The 17,445-nt window shown below is 32.0% G+C and overlaps 2 protein-coding genes across 2 annotated transcripts; both read left to right on the top strand.

Annotated features, from left to right (window-relative positions):
* The first annotated feature begins 9,642 nt into the window (after nt 1–9,642).
* On the top strand, nt 9,643–12,662 carry LOC108481823 (glucose-1-phosphate adenylyltransferase large subunit 2, chloroplastic-like). The gene is made up of 14 exons (XM_053029673.1): nt 9,643–10,010; nt 10,084–10,191; nt 10,284–10,457; nt 10,533–10,625; nt 10,687–10,770; nt 10,849–10,904; nt 10,978–11,071; nt 11,168–11,353; nt 11,444–11,524; nt 11,626–11,712; nt 11,792–11,896; nt 11,974–12,080; nt 12,177–12,237; nt 12,318–12,662. Exons 1-14 carry the CDS (start codon nt 9,756–9,758, stop codon nt 12,417–12,419), a joined length of 1,593 nt encoding a protein of 530 aa, XP_052885633.1. The 5' UTR covers nt 9,643–9,755; the 3' UTR covers nt 12,420–12,662.
* Nucleotides 12,663–14,971: 2,309 nt separating this feature from the next.
* LOC108482499 (F-box/kelch-repeat protein At3g06240-like) lies at nt 14,972–16,195 on the top strand. The gene has a single exon (XM_017785635.2). It carries the CDS (start codon nt 15,076–15,078, stop codon nt 16,117–16,119), a length of 1,044 nt encoding a protein of 347 aa, XP_017641124.1. The 5' UTR covers nt 14,972–15,075; the 3' UTR covers nt 16,120–16,195.
* The last annotated feature ends 1,250 nt before the right edge of the window (nt 16,196–17,445 follow it).

The raw sequence follows: 17,445 nt of genomic DNA, 5'->3' as shown, positions 1-17,445 counted from the left end.
CAAGAGCAGGGGATTTCGTGACATTTCTAATTCGCTGTCTTGCATTTCTAACAAGTTGTTTAATAGTTGGCATACTGAATTATATACATAATAGACTAGTGTCATTTATTTATTTGCTTTGCATTAGTTCGAAATCTTATTCTTGTTTTCTAATTAATTTCAATGCATGAGGCAATGTATCAGTTAATACTAAGTCGTCGATTTCATCGCTATGTTGGGTGAACATCAATCGACTCGTGTTAAAACGGTATGCCCTTCTAAAAAAGAAAAAAACAAAAAATAAAATTTCTCGTCTTTTCAACCGGATCACGATTTAATCTTACATTGAATTCGTATTTTTGAAAATCAAGACAACGCGTGTTCTACAAGATACCGATTTTGGGCATCGCGAGGGTGCTAATACCTTCTTCGCGCGTAACTGACTCCCGAACCCTATTTTTTCTCTGGATTTTGACGTAGACCTAAACTCCGCCTTCTTTTTTGTTTTAAGAATAAATTTATTAGGTGTCCGATCACACCTATAAAAAGGATCGGTGGCGACTCCCCCTTTTATTTCAAAATCAAACTTCAGTTTTCAAGTTTTCACTAAATCGCCACAATTAGCGACCGAAAGTAAAATTTTTACGTCGCTACAAGTTTTAATCCTTCTTTATAATAAAACATGATATTAGTATATCCAAGTTTATAAAATTGTTAATCGCTCTCGTTAAAATAATGATGTGGATTTTTTGTCAATAACTTTTTCTTGTAGTAAATATAGTATGTACAATTTTTTTACATTAAAAATCGACCTCATCACTCTATCTGCAATAATTAATAAGGTTATTAATTTGAAATTATTAATAAGGATTAAATTATTTTTTAGAGGGATCAAATTTTAACTAAATTAAGCAGTGAACCTAGTGCCATGCTCAACAGCCCAAGGTTCAAAAGGAGAAGAGGCTTTAAGATTGGAAATAACATTAATACAATCATATTATTGCTAATTTTTCCATTACCAAAGGTTATTTGTTACTAAGATTACTTTCACACCTTTTTAATATAAAAATTGTTCTGAGAAGTGATCTTGCTATGATTGTTAATTTCATTAAAATTTGATATTATTTAATTATTTAATAGTGTTAGAATTAAGTGACCCAAATTCTTATTTAAATAAAATACGATGGAAAATAAAATAAAAGTAAAATCCATATAGAACTAGACTTCTTTTATTTTATTTTAGAATAAGGTTTTTAAACCTTATTACACTCCATCTATTTTATATTGATTAGGATAAGGTGTTTCAATCCTACTAGAATATGGCTTTGCAAGCCTATAAATAGACATAGTCTATTCCTCTTGTATTTGATTCAAATTTTTCGACATAGTGAATTTTCTTCTCCTCTGCCCGTGGTTTTTTTCCCGAAAGGGTTTCCACGTAAAATTTGTGTGTTCTTTATTTTCTTTATTTTATTTTATTTTATTTTCACAAATTGGTATCCGAAGCTTCCGGTTATTCATCTCGATCACGGTAATGGCGTCTTGAAGTATGAAATTCATTGTTGGATCTCAACACCAGATTCGCGTTGTGGCAAATTAAAATGCAAGCAGTTCTTGCACAGATGGTTCTGGAGGATGCTCTGCTAGGGATAGATAAGATGCCTTCGACATTAACAGATGAAGAGAAGAAGCGTAAGGATCGAAAGGCATTAACACAATTACATCTGCATTTGTCCAACAAAATTTTGCAAGATGTGATGAAAGAGAAAGTCGCATTGCATTATGGAAGAGGCTAGAATAAATATGTATGTCAAAAACTCTAACAAGCAAGTTGCATATGAAGCGGCGTCTTTATGCTCATCGCTTGGAGGAAGGTGCGTCAGATTCAACACTTAACAGTTGTTTAAAGAAATTCTCTCAAACTTGGAGGCCATGGAGGTTCAAGATGATAAGGAAGATCTAGGGTTGATTCTACTTTGTTCGTTGCCCTGCCTTATTCAACCTTTAGAGACACGATTTTATATAGCCGCGAGTCTCTCACAGTTGATGAGGTTTATGATTCTTTAACCTCGTATGATAAGATGAAGCATCTTGTGGTTAAACCCGACTCTCAGAGAGAGGGTCTCATTGTTCATGGGAGACAAGATCGGAATGCTGATGATGATCGTGGTAGGACACAGGAACGGAATCCTCGTGGTAAATCTAAGGGTAGATCGAAGTCTTCAAACAGAGGTAAAACTTGCAACTTCTGCAAGAAGAAAATGCACGTTAAATCTGAGTGCTATAAGCTACAAAATAAGATTAAAAGGGAGGCTACGAATCAAAAGGGAAAACAACCAGAAAATTTCGGTGAAGCTGATGTTGTAGAAGACTACAGCGATGGTGAACTTCTAGTCGCTTCTGTCAATGATTCTAAAGTAAGCGAGGAGTGGATACTTAATTCAGGCTGCACCTTCCACATGAGTCCCAATCGGGATTATTTTACAATTTACGAAACAGTATCTGAAGGTGTTGTTTTGATGGGAAATAAAGCTTCATGTAAAATCGCAGGTGTTGGAACAATTAAAGTTAAGATGTTTGATGGAGTTGTCAGAACACTTAGTGACGTGCGACATGTTCCGTAATTGAAAAGAAATTTAATTTCGTTGAGTACTCTTAATTCAAAAGTGCATGATACACAATTGAAAGTGGGGTTTAAAGATTTCAAAGGGTCCTTGTTGTGATGAAAGGCGGAGAAAGATTGTCAAGTTATATGTTTTACAGGTTCTATCATATCGGTGATGCAATTGCCGCTTCCTCTTCCTTGTCGATGATGATATTACTAAACTTTGGCATATGCGCCTAGGGCATATAAGTGAGAATGGCATGATGAATTAAGCAAAGAGGACTTCTTAATGGGCAAGGAATTTGCAAACCGAATTTCGTGAGCACTGTGTTTTGGGAAGCAAAAGAGAGTTCGATTCACTAGAGGAATCCATAACACGAAGGGAACATTGGAGTATATTCATTCTGATCTGTGGGGGCCATCCAGAGTGCCTTCGAGAGGTGAAGCTAATTATATGCTAACCTTTATTGATGATTTTTCCAGAAAAGTTTGGGCGTTTTTCCTAAAGCAAAAAAGTGATGTGTTTTCCGCATTTAAGTCTTGAAAAATTATGATTGAAAAACAGAAGGGAAAACAGATAAAATACCTCCGCATAGACAATGGCTTAGAGTTTTGTTCTGATGAGTTTAATAGATTGTCCAAGTCAGAAGGGATCATGAGACACTTGACAGTTCGTCATACTCCACAGCAAAACGGCGTTGCAGAACGAATGAATAGAACAATCATGGAGAAGGTTCGATATATGTTGTCAAATGCCAACTTACCGAAGGCATTTTGGGCAGAAGCGGCCTCTACTGCATGTTTTTTGATCAACCGATCTCCATCCGTTGCCATTGAGAAAAAGACTCCACAAGAGGTATGGTCTGGTAATCCTGCTAATTATTCTGATTTAAAGATTTTTGGGTGCCCTGCGTATGCTCATGTTGATAATGGAAAATTAGAACCGAGATTTATTAAATGCATTTTTCTTGGTTATAAAGCTGGTGTAAAAGGGTATAAGTTATGGTGTCCTGAAAATAGAAAAGTTGTGATTAGCAGAGATGTTGTTTTTGATGAAACTGCTATGCTACCTAACTTATCTCTTAAAGATTCTTCCAATAAAGAAAATCAAAAGCAGGTGGAGCATCAGATTAATACAGAGTCAACTCCTCAAGCCAGAACAAAAATTGAGAATAGAGTTGCTTCTTCACCATAATACTCTATCGCCAAAAACAGAACTAGAAGAGAAATTAAACCTCCAAAGAAGTATGCCGAGGTTGATCTAGTTGCTTATGCTTTAAATGTGGCTGAAGATATAGATGTGAATCAAGAGCCATCTAATTATTCTGATGCGGTTAGCTGTGAAGACTCAGAAAAGTGGATGTTTGCTATACAGGAAGAGATGGAATCACTCCACAAAAACAGAACATGGGACCTTGTGAAACTCCCTAAAGGTAAAAAGGTTGTTCGTTGTAAATGGGTGTTTAAAAAGAAAGAAAGGACTCTAGGAGTTAAAGAACCCGGATATAAAGCAAGGCTTGTTGCAAAGGGTTACAGTCAAATTCCAGGAGTGGACTTCACAGATGTGTTCTCTCCAGTTGTTAAGCATAGTTCGATTCAAGCTTTGCTTGGTATTGTGGCCATGCATGATTTGGAGCTTGAGCAGTTAGATGTAAAAACTGCATTTCTACATGGAGAACTTGAGGAAGATATTTACATGCAACAACCAGAGGGTTTTATAGTCTCGAAAAAAGAGGACTATATTTGCTTGCTGAGAAAGTCCCTTTACGGTTTGAAACAATACCAAGACAAGGGTACAAGAGGTTTGATTCATTTATGACTTCTCATGATTTCAAAAGAAGTAGTTTAGACAGTTGTGTTTACTTTAAGAAAAACAGTGATGGTTCTTTTGTGTATCTACTTCTTTATGTTGATGACATGTTGATAGCAGCAAAAGATAAAGTAGATATAAGAAAAGTTAAAGCCCAACTAAGTGAAGAATTTGAGATGAAAGATTTAGGACCAGCAAAGAAGATACTTGGTATGGAGATTCTCAAAGATAGAAAAGCAAGTAAATTGTACCTAAGTCAGAAGGGGTACCTTGCGAAAGTTCTTTGCAGGTTCAATATGCAGAGTGCTAAGCCTGTTAGTACTCCTTTAGCAGCGCATTTCAGACTTTCATCGGCCTTGGTTCCTCAATCAGATGATAAGATTGAGTACATGTCACATGTTCCATACTCTAGTGCAGTGGGATCTCTCATGTATGCTATGGTTTGTTTACGTCCAGATTTATCATATGCAGTCAGTGCAGTTAGCAGATATATGGCAAATCCCGGTAAAGAACATTGGAAAGTAGTTCAGTGGATTTTAAGATACTTACGAGGCACTACTGATGTTTGCTTACAGTTTGGAAGAATTAAAGATGGAGTTATAGGGTATGTTGATACTGATTTTGCTGGAGACCTTGATAGAAGAAGATCTCTCACAGGTTACGTCTTTACAATCGGAGGTTGTGCAATTAGTTGGAAAGCCACTTTGCAAACTACAGTCGCTTTGTCTACCAATCAAGCTGAGTACATGGCGATTCTCGAGGCTTGTAAAGAAGCTATTTGGTTGAAGGGACTATTTAGTGAACTCAATGAAGACCTTCAAATCAGCACAGTATTTTGTGACTGTCAGAGTGCCATCTTTCTTACAAAAGATCAAATGTTTCATGAGAGAACAAAACACATTGATATTCGGTATCATTTTGTTCGTGATATTATTGCTCGTGGTGATATTGTTGTGAGAAAAATTAGTACTCATGAAAATCCTGCAGATATGATGACTAAGTCACTTCTTATAACCAAGTTTAAGCATTGCTTAGACTTGGTTGGTGTTCATTGTTGAAGTTAAACCCTTAAAGGGTTTTATGGAAGAGGTGGAGAACTTGTTTATTGAAAGTTCGCGATGAAGAACTTGTTTATTGAGAATTTGTGTCAAGGTGAAGATTGTTAGAATTAAGTGACCCAAATTCTTATTTAAATAAAATACGATGGAAAATAAAATAAAAGTAAAATCTATATAGAACTAGACTTCTTTTATTTTATTTTAGAATAAGGTTTTTAAACCTTATTAAACTCCATCTATTTTATATTGATTAGGATAAGGTGTTTCAATCCTACTAGAATATGGCTTTGCAAGCCAATAAATAGACATAGTTTATTCCTCTTGTATTTGATTCAAATTTTTCGACATAGTGAATTTTCTTCTCCTTTGCCCGTGGTTTTTTTCCCGAAAGGGTTTCCACGTAAAATTTGTGTATTCTTTATTTTATTTATTTTATTTTATTTTATTTTTCACAAATAGTATAAAAATTAAATTGATCCATTTAATAAAAGAACGTAGATATTTTTATTGTTATAGAATTTATCTCTTGTCACTTTTATTGATCAACTTTCATTTTGTGGGTGAAATGGGTTTGGATACTGTCCAAGACATTTTCACCCATTGCTTTCTAATACATTAATCATCATTATTTAAATGTGTAGAGTCCATCAATGAATTGTCAAAATCATACTTTTAAATGGTAATTAAAATTGTATTGGATAAAAATGGACACAAAAGTAATGGATTATGATAGCTTAAATATTGCATGGTCATTGGGGACTAAAAATCCGATTCTTGAGACGGACAGCTTGACAACTATTAATCTCATTGGTAAGGAGACCAGGAGCTTTCATCAAATGCAATGATCCGTGCAATACAACGTATGTTAAAGTGGAGATGAATTGTTCATATTAAACATGTGTATCGTGAGGTAAATGGTGTGGCAAATTCCTTAACAACTCGTGCAAAAATAAGGGCAATAAGATACTATGTTCTCAATGATCCCCTGAAGAATCTAAGTTGGCTTTGCTTGCTGATTGAGAGGGAATGATGTCCATAAGTATTGGATTCTCACCCTTAAGTATTGGATTCTCCATAATCTCTAGCTGTAGGGGTGATGGTAGAGATTTTGTTTGAGGGAAGGCAAGTGCCTTGGCTCTAAAAAATAGAAAATTGACTTTTTAGTCCCTTAATATTTAAAAATTAAAATTAATATACAATAAAATTATACTTTAACTTTCTCAAAGATAAAAAAAAAAAACAAATTTTATTAATCGATTCAAACATGATAAAATTATAAATTCATACATGATAAAATTATAATTTAACTTAGCTTAAAATATTTTCTAATTTCACCCTATCAGCAATCCCATTAACCTCTTTATTTTTAATATTTTAGAAGTTAAAATTTGAATAAGATTATCATGTTGATATTTCCTTCTTCTTTTTAATTCAAAATTAAATTATTGTTTTGGACAAATTGATCAGGTTTGTATGTCCTTTGCGCAGTGAAGGGCAATGGCACAGAATTTCAAGAACCTCAAACTTTCACATAATATTAAAATAAATTATTTAATAATATTTAATTAAATATTATTTCTTTTTGATTAAACACAAAGAGTGGGGCAAAGTGTTATGATGTTGTCATCAATTGTGTCACCAAATCTAAAGTAGCTTATTTTAGAATTTGTGTGATTAAAATTTTGTCACTTATTAAGAAAGTAAATATAGTGGCAAATTAAGGAAATCTGTAGAGATGAGAAGTTAAGGGTCGTAAGTTGGGTTGCGGGGTAAATAAGTTAAGTTTGTATAAAATTATATTTCTACTATTTAATTTTGATTAGAATAGGGTTTTTTAACCTTTAGTCAAAATTCTTTTTGTATTATTCATTTTTCAATATTAGTAAACTTTTTTTTCTCTACCCGTGTTTTTTTTGCAAGGGTATTCATGTTGAATCTGTGTGCTCTTTTTTTTTTTATTATTTTACGATTGTTCTACTGCCATTATTCACGTTTATTATAATAATTTAAATATTTAATCTTGTTGTTATAATTTATAAAATAAATATTTATCCTCACATTATTAGTTATTTATGCTTATTCACTTTTATAATTAAAAATTAATTTATGATAATTAAATAAAAATTAACAATCTACTCAATTCAATTGTTATAACATTCTTTGTACCTACTTTATCTTGAGGAATGGTTCATTTCCCGCATTGTCACCTAGTTTACTATTTGATCATAAAATCCAACGTTTACAATTAAATTTTTTGTTGGCCACCATCAAAATTTATCTTTCTTGATTTGACAGAGACATAGATTCTAAGAAGGTGACAGCTACATGGCATCTATCAACCCATCTGCGTCTCTTACTCTGGCTCCTGACCACCGATCTGTCACCCACATCGCTTTCAGCTTGATGACTTGCCAATTTCTATCTAATGACCTGAAATAGTCTCAAGTTTATAATTTATTCAATTTAGTACATTTCTAATTATGTAGGATAGGACTCTGGATTTTGGATTTTTGCTATATCTTTAGCTGAAACATTAAATAATCTCTTAGTTAGAAGAATTTACAAGTTGATACAATTTTGGTATTATCTATAATTTTAAAATTTTTAAATCGAGAGATAATACATATTTAAATACATTTGAACTTCGTATGAAAATCTCATCTGCTTACTTAACCTTTAAATATCTTAATATATTATAATATCAAATTAAAATTAAAAAAATCTTAAAATTTAAAATATACATAACTGATTTCCTTTGAAATTTGAAATTTATCTTTTACTTATCTAAAATTTATACTATCAAATTTAAAATTTGAAAAAAAATATCTTAACAATGAACTTACATTAATTATTTTAAAATTACACTATTCATTTTACATTTCGCTGAATATACCATTTATAAGTTTTAACTTTTTTAATTTTGAAATAATACTCATATTATTCATAAAATTTATATAAAATTATAAAAATAATTTTAAAGACTTATAAAATGATTTAGCATGTTTTAATTTATACATATAATCAACCTATGTATCATGTCAATGTTTGCCCATGAATAAGTCAGCCAACTGATGAAACAAACCCATTTTAATGTTGGCAAATGCCCCAGATGGGGATAGAGGGGCCACTAAGAGTGTAGACAACCACTAACAAGGGCTTAAGAGGGCCTCCTCAAGTGTAGCAGGAGCAAGAATGGTGCATATGCGAGAATAATGAGTCCAAGGGTTCTTTGAATGTCTCGAAATGTTCTAAAATATGTGAGAGCACTTTAGAAGTTCTAGAAATTATCTGAAAATCTAAAGTAGGAATCGAACCCTTGTAAACTCATGTAGAATTGTTCGAAAGGTCTAGAAGAGTCTAGCATTATAAATACTTGTATAGACTTGTATAGATTGTTCATAGATAAATGATCTTAACTGTTCATTATATTCAATCTCAAACGATTAGATCAAAGGGACTTGGCCTATATAAAGGAGACAACCTTCTCTCATTGTAAAATAAGCTAGCTTAAGAGTAATAACGCTTTCCGCATTCTCTCAACTCTCGTGTTATTTAGTGTGCTCTTTTTGGTGTGCTTATTTAGACCTAAAGTCTTGTTAGGATACTCTTTGAGTGGTTTGAAGGTTATACTTAGGAATACATTGGCATAAGACTTGAGTAAAGTGGTATCAATTAGTTCCTTTCATTAATTTACCTATAAATATTGCCAACTCAACTTACCTATCAATACAAACATTAAATGTCAACTCAAATTTAATATGGAGTATTTTGTTATGACAATTCAGACCCAAGCTCTTCTCATAATAAATATGCATTGCAAGCTTTAAACATGTTTCACATCATGTTCAAATTAGCATATAACACCTAAATTAACTAATACACCCACAAAAGAGCCTATTTAATATAATTATGATATTTAATAGAATATTCTAATTTATAAAGATTAATTTAAAACTCTACAAATTCAAATACTTAATCATAATTTAGAAAGTAAAAATAACTTAATTATACTCTTATGCACTATTATAAAATGAAAATTAAACAAATTTAGATGCTTCATCACTATTCTTACTTCAAAATTATTTATTTATTTATTTAGATTTTAAGGTTTTGAGATATTCTCGGATCTGGGTGTTTCGAATTTAGTATTTTGTTGACTAAGACACAGTCTACAGCCTTTTAATATCTTTTTATCTATATTAAAGAAAAATAGTTTTTTTTTCTTTTTTTTTTCTTTTTCTTTTTAGTATCTTGAGAGAATCCTCTGGTTATTTTTGTTTTATTGATTAAAATTTGTTCAGCAATGGCTTCTCACTTCATATCACTCAACGCCAATGTCAATCCCTATAACCTTATCAAAGGTCGTAGTTATGGTGGTTCTGTTTTTTGGGGTGAGAGAATCAGTTGGTCTATTAAAAGTAGGGATTATGGAAGAGTTGTATGGAGGAGTTTGAGAATTGAAAATGATGTTAGAAAAGCAAAGTCTGGTGTTGTTCACTGTGTTCAAACCCCAACCAATGAAAATGATGATCCTACGGTAAGAGTTTTTTATTTTTCTGTTAAAATTATTATTATTATTTTCAATGTGGGTATTTTGATCATCACTAAGTATTTGAATTTTAAGTTCCTAGATGTTTGAGAGTCCACAAGCAGATCCAAAGGAAGTGGCTTCTATCATATTGGGTGGTGGTGCTGGTACTCGCCTGTTTCCTCTTACTAGCATGAGAGCCAAGCCAGCCGTAAGGAATTCAATTTTTTTCTTTTTTATGAATAAAATTAGAATCCAAATGACTAGATTTAGAGGTTTTGATGGTTTTTTATTGGTTTGCAGGTTCCTATTGGTGGTTGTTACAGGCTGATCGATGTTCCAATGAGCAATTGTATCAACAGTGGCATCAAAAAGATCTTTATTTTAACTCAATTTAATTCTTTTTCACTAAATCGTCACTTGGCTAGGACATACAATTTTGGTAATGGTGTAAATTTTGGAGATGGATTTATGGAGGTAAGCCAATTTTAATTTAACATTATAGCTTATTTTTGTGAAGCTTTTGATGAAGCTATATTGGCTCTGTAACAGGTTCTTGCTGCCACTCAAACATCAGGAGAAGCAGGGAAGAAATGGTTTCAAGGAACGGCTGATGCCGTGAGGCAATTCATTTGGGTCTTTGAGGTTAGTTACAAGTTTTATTCAAGCTGAAATCATTCGATGTTCACCGGCTATTTTCTAACAGGATGCCAAAGTTAAGGATGTCCAGCATGTACTGATATTGTCTGGTGATCATCTTTACCGCGCAGATTATATGGATTTTGTGCAGGTAACCAGTTCAATTTCTAGGAGCCGTGGTGTAGCTCAGAAAATCATTATGGCTAATCTACAGTTATTGTTCTTGCAGAAGCATATTGATTCAAATGCTGATATCACAGTATCATGTCTACCAATGGATAATAGGTACTTAATCAATGTTATTTTGTTATGATGATTATAGTGGCTATAATAGTTATTAATATCGAGTTTTGTGCAGCCGTGCATCGGATTTTGGATTGATGAAGATAGATGAAACAGGACGGATTATTCAATTTGCTGAGAAACCGAAGGGCAAGGATCTTAACGCTATGGTACATGCTTTTACTACTCCATTACTTCTTAATCCCATTAACATAATTGTGTATATATTTACATATACTATGGCTTGTTTCACATTTGTATGGCAGCAAGTTGATACCTCGATATTAGGGCTATCAACGGAAGATGCTGCAAAATATTCTTACATTGCATCAATGGGTGTGTATGTGTTCAAAAAGGATATCTTGTTAAAGCTTTTGACACAAAGCTATCCTTCATGCAATGACTTTGGCTCGGAGATTATTCCATCCGCGGTAAAGGAACATAACGTACAGGCAAGAAAACTTTTACAAGGGACTTTTACCTATGGTTTTCTCTTTGGAATTTTCACTAGTAATCAAATGCTAATAAGTACTCGTTTGCAGGCATATTTATTCAATGATTATTGGGAAGACATTGGGACAATAAAGTCTTTCTTTGATGCTAATTTAGCCCTCACAGATCAGGTTTGCATATAGATATGTGAATTGTTTGCACTATTATGTTATTCGGCATGGGATATGGTATTCGTTCTCTGAAAATTGATCTCTTTGTATGCTCTATGCAGCCACCAAAGTTCGAATTTTATGATCCAAAGACACCTTTTTATACATCTCCGAGATTCTTGCCTCCTAGCAAAATTGATCAATGCAGGGTATTTACTTCAAGCCTTTTGTTTATATTATGATTAATAAATCTAGTCGTCTTATCCCACGGTAAATTGATTGTTGCAGATTGTTAATGCCATAATTTCACACGGTTGTTTCTTGAGGAACTGTAGTGTAAAACGCTCTGTAGTTGGGGTGCGGTCGCGTTTGGAGTCCGGTGTTGAGCTTGAGGTGATCCACAACATCTAAAAGCTCTGCAAATTCCAGTACCACATATCTATTCATCTTATATGTTCCTTTCTTTGTAGGATACCATGATGATGGGAGCAGACTTCTACCAAACGGAGATGGAAATAATGTCTCTCCTGAAAGAAGGAAAGGTTCCGATCGGTGTCGGACAAAATACCAAGATCAAGTAAGATTTAGATTGAAAAACCAAATGTAAGATTTAGATGGAAATTATTGTTTTGAAAAATATTTCCTTATTGTTGCAACTTGTGTGTTTTGGAAGGAATTGCATAATAGACAAGAATGCCAAGATAGGAAAAAATGTGATCATATCGAACAGTGATGTAAGTATTGCTTTCCTTTCATGAATGTTTAGAATAATTAGATTTTTTTTCAAATAATTTTCATTTACGTTGGTATTCAGGGTGTTGAAGAAGCTGAGAGACCAGAACAAGGCTTTTACATTAGGTCCGGAATTACAGTCATAATGAAGAATGCAACAATTAAAGATGGATCCGTAATATGAAATTTCAAGTTGATTTCAAGTGGTTTAGAGGTTGTCATATTCGATCGAGCACGTCATCGAAAAGCTTAGAGCCCTAGTTTGCTAGGTTTTTGCTCGGCTATTTTTGCAGCGAAAAATATATAGCAGTAATGCTTTGTACATGTAAAGTACAAGTTCCTCTGCGGATTTTACAAAGGAAATTTAATTGCCATTTTGTAGTGGCTTGTGCTTAAATTTAATAATTTGGTTATGTTTTTTAGAAAATGTCAATCAAATGCTTAAAAGTAATTTAAAATTTTCACATTACCAACTGTAAGATCCAAAATATCTATGCCCTAGGTTTAAACACAATTACAATTTGATCTACATGTTTTAAATATGTATATATTATATTTGAGCATACTTTTAACTTGAAAGCTAACGGTGGTTAGGTTGATGGAAAGACATTATTGACACAATATTGATATGTTGAAGACTCAATTAGAATGTTCTAATGTTTGAGGATGTCTAATGCAATTAACTAATAAGTGTTGCGTGTAATGACAAGATACATTACACTCTCAAAAAATAGAACTAATCTTGGAGACGATAGTGTAGAAAGATGCAACCACAAATCTTGAAAGGATTATTTTATATTAGATCTTAAAATGAACTTTCTTCCTAGAAAAAAAAAAGGGTAAATTACACTCAAGATCACTAAACTATTAGTAAGTTTATGTTTTGATCACTCAACTTTAAAAAGTTACAAAATGGTCACTGAACTATTCAGAAGTTTTTATTTAAGTCACTAGGCTATTATGGTTTTTTTTTTAAAGTTCGGCTAGTGAGTTTCAAGCGACGATTCAATGATCAATATGGTGGATACGTACCCATCGATGAGTAGAAGAATATACCTTAGATCCAAGCCGATTTGACAGTCAGTGTTAGAGAACGGAAAATAAAATTGTTTGGATTCTGGTTCGTAGTTTCATGAAATTCAAAGATGTTTCATGAAAAAATTGAACTATGGAAGAGAAGAAGAAAAAGAGCTTTCAATTAGTGTGGGTGATACAAACAGAGAATGTCATACAATAGCGATTTTAACAATCTAGTAACTTAAATGAAAGCTTTTGAATAGTTCAATGACCATTTTGTAACTTTTTAATGTTAAATGACCAAAACATAAATTTACTAATAACTTAGTGATCTTGGGTACAATTTACCAAAAAAAAGTCTTTAGTGGTTTCCAACGTGTTGAGAATTAGTAGACCACGTGATTGTTAGATGGGAAATAGAACATCAATAAATTGTAAGTAAACTATTCTTATGTAAGTATCTTCTTAATTTTCAGTCCTTTTAATTTTCTATTTTTTATTTTTTCATCCTTCAAATTTCTTTTTTTACTCTACCAAGTCCTAATATCTCACCTCAAAGACAATTATGGCATGTTTGGGTAAACATTATAATTAATGAATTCCACTGAACTAAGTGTAATTGAAGCACCCAGATTACACTTTTTAATTTTTAAGGGATAAGATGAGACTCAAATTCAATTTTTTTAAAAAATTAAGATAATTATGGCAAAAATTTTCTTCTATTATAAATCACAAAATATATTATTTAAATATATATTATTCAATATAATTTATTTGGATATCATACGTTTTTACAGTACTTGCCTTTGAAGATATAAGTTGACAACTATTGTTGCTCATTAAAGCTGCATTATTTGCATGTGTTGGATGGAAAGCAACTCAAATTTTGGATTATAAAGTAGAAAACTTATTTAATAATATTGAGTTGTATTACTAATAACAAATTTTAATAAATTATTTAATATATTTCTTTAATTTAACAAATTTATTTGTATAAAAATATATGATGAATGATTGAGATGCCAAAGATGAAAATAATTTGAATTTTAGCTTAATGATTATCATTGAGAGTAAAATTCTCCATAAAGTATGAATTTAATGTATGAGATAATACTTATGAAGATGTGTCGGAAAGTAATGATTCATTATATTCTAAGAATATTCATAATAAAGTTGTCAACCATATGACTAAATGTTATATTTTCGAAATTTAGCTTAATAATCATCACTGAGAGTAAAAGGCTCATTGTTATACTTCTACATTAAGGGTGGATTTGAATAGGCGGTATGTTTATTTGCTGTTAGTGTAAAAATAACGATGATGGTAATATTAGAAATTGTAGCAATACTATAATATGAAATAAAAAGTAAGATAAACGCACTTCACTATTCATTCAAACCCATCCTAAATATGAATTTAAAGTATGAGATAAAACTGTTACATGTTGAATTTTCCTTTCTCCTTATATAGGTCTTGGTCCATTTCCATTTCTAAATTCAAAGCTTTAATGGAAAGTTTACAACCACTAGTGAAGAAAAAGAAAATTGGTATGGACTTGGTAGTTGATATTCGTTGTACTTTTTTATTTTTCTAAACTTGTTTAATAAGTTGTTAATGAATTTTTTAGTTAGTTACGTCTTTAAGTAATTTTATAATACTCTTACAGTTAATATTATCCATGATTTAAATGAACTTTTACAAATTTGGCCGATGCCTGTCTTATCACTAATTTCGAGATCTGGCATAATGGTGTCCATGCACAGATCGATGCACCTAAAATCAATAAATAAATTAAAGGCCAAACCCTTGCTAGCTATCAGCAATGGCTTTCATTCCTAGCCCTATAATCTACAACATCCTCAGTAAACTACCAGTAAAATCTCTAGCCAGATTCAAGTCCTTAAACAAGCTTTATTGCTCTTTCATCAATGATCCACATTTCATCAATGCCCATTTCAAAAACCATACTGTTGTTCATGGTGATCTTTGCTTAATCCTTTCATGCATAGAGCATCAAAATCTCAAGAATACCACCAAGATTCACTTCTTCACCATCAAAGACAACGAGCATGCAATGATTGAATACTCAATCACCGTAAGTTTCGACACTTACCATATCTTACCATCTTGTAATGGTTTAATTTGCTTTTATGGTCTTCACGGTAGTGTTCATGTATGTAACCCCACCACTAAAACCATCGTCAATTTGCCAAATATTGATGATGATCTTCAAAGCTTTCAATCATGTGGATTTGGGTTTGATGGAATCAACGGTACATATAAAGTGATTAAATTTTTCGACCCTCATAAGATTGAAATATTCACAACGGTGAATGGTTCTTGGAACAAAATAAGGTACACCTACTCTCCTTGTTTTGGTTTTCAACACCATCAACCACCAGTGTTTGCTAATGGGTTTTTTTATTGGTTTTCAATTTCATCCTCCCTTGTTTCATTTGATATTGGGAAAGAAACCTTTGAAACCATTTCTTTACCACAAAGTGTTTTAAACAAGGACAAGTTCAAGCTTTACTTAGTGGAATTGAAAGGGGAACTATGCATGGTGGATAAGGACTTTGAAGATAAGAAAAGAGTTGATATTTGGATGTTCAAAGGCAACGAAGAGCATTGGGTGAAGCTTGGAACCATTGTTCATAGATCAGAACCTATTGATACTACTCGTCCAGTGGGGATTAAAGCTAATAAGAAAGAGATTTTACTGCATGGATTTATCAAAGGATTGGGGCATTTGAGCTGCTATAATATGGAAACTGGTGGGTTTAGGCCAATTAATATCGAAGGCTTTACTTCACACTATTTTCATGTAAGCCAACATGTGGAAACCCTTTTCCATGTTGGTCATTAAACAAATGCAAAATCATGGATTTTATCCCCAAAAGTTTTACTTTTGAGAATTAATTTATGTTTTAAAGTTATGGGAATTCGACTATTGACCGAATTGACTAAATTATTAATTTCAACGCCATCAATTTAACCTTTGATTCAATCGTTTTCTAAAGTAATAAATCTATTTTTAAATATTACATATGTTTCCTTTGTAGACCTTGAATCGGGTAAATTTCTTATCTTAGTCTCGGAATTTGACTTCTTTTTTTTTAATTTAAACTCTAAATTTTGATTTTTTATTTCTTTACATTAACACTTAAATTCTTTTTAAGAAATTTAATTTTTCTTTTAATTTTTGTATTTTTTAGATTTATTTGGCAATTTTTTCACCATTGTACTTGAATTTTTTTTTTGTTCACATGAGTCACAGAATTTGGCAGCTTTTTTCAATCAAATCTCTCGACTTGATTCCACTAAGATATAATGATAACATTCACAATTTTCAACACTAAATTTAAAATTTATTAAGTTGGTCCCTAAAACTTGTCACCGTCCATATTAATGTAGTAGTAGGATAATTGCCTTCTAAGTCCCATATGCTATATCTAATTAAATATTCTTTAACCATTAAACTTTTACCACTTTTACGATTTAGTCTCTGTACCTTAATTAAACACTAATTCGATAAAATTATTCGATTGATATTCAATTCAATTCTGATATAACACCATATATATTTAATAAAAATATTTACGATTTCGGTTTACAAAAACGAGGTCTCAATACCTCAATTTTCCAAAACTATTGACTTTAGAACTTATACACTTACACCTTGTCTAACTTTCCAAATAATCAAAATTATTAGACCAAACTTCAGTATAATTCTGTAATATCTATAATCGGAAAACAGAATTCCAAAACCATCGTTTTTGACTCCACTGACTTTAGGGTCGTTCTAGCGGGACCCTAAGGATTCCGAGCAAAAATTCAATAATCTAAAATTATACAAGTGAGGGGAATCAAACTCAAGTTCTCAAGGGAAGAAAGAAAGCTTTTGACCATTGAGCTTAACATAGTTCTACAAATTTAAAACTAAAAATTCAAGATGTTACAAGTATTGTACTCATCATCACCTAATTTGTTGAAAATTATTTACTTTTGATCACCTAATTTGTTGAAAACTATTTACTTTTGTATTTTTAGATTATATATATATATTTAAAAATTCAAGTATTGATTTATGATAATGTTAAGATGTCATATCATCACGTTTTAACATATGCCAAATTCATGGAGGAAACTAAGAAAAATTGCTATCCAACTTCAATGAACAAACAAAAATTGT

This window comes from Gossypium arboreum, chromosome 6, assembly GCF_025698485.1.
Source record: "Gossypium arboreum isolate Shixiya-1 chromosome 6, ASM2569848v2, whole genome shotgun sequence".
NCBI lineage: Eukaryota > Viridiplantae > Streptophyta > Magnoliopsida > Malvales > Malvaceae > Gossypium > Gossypium arboreum.
Note: the sequence above shows the minus strand (reverse complement) of the source record. Positions and strands in the feature narration are given on the sequence as shown.

What these genes read in the sequence shown, in the direction of transcription:
- LOC108481823 (XM_053029673.1), top strand. Translation starts at nt 9,756, where the DNA reads ATGGCTTCTCACTTCATATCACTCAACGCCAATGTCAATCCCTATAAC. An exon ending in GCAAAATTGATCAATGCAGG is followed by an intron (nt 11,713 to 11,791) that starts GTATTTACTTCA and finishes TGATTGTTGCAG; the next exon opens with ATTGTTAATGCCATAATTTC. An exon ending in TGATCATATCGAACAGTGAT is followed by an intron (nt 12,238 to 12,317) that starts GTAAGTATTGCT and finishes GTTGGTATTCAG; the next exon opens with GGTGTTGAAGAAGCTGAGAG.
- LOC108482499 (XM_017785635.2), top strand. Translation starts at nt 15,076, where the DNA reads ATGGCTTTCATTCCTAGCCCTATAATCTACAACATCCTCAGTAAACTA.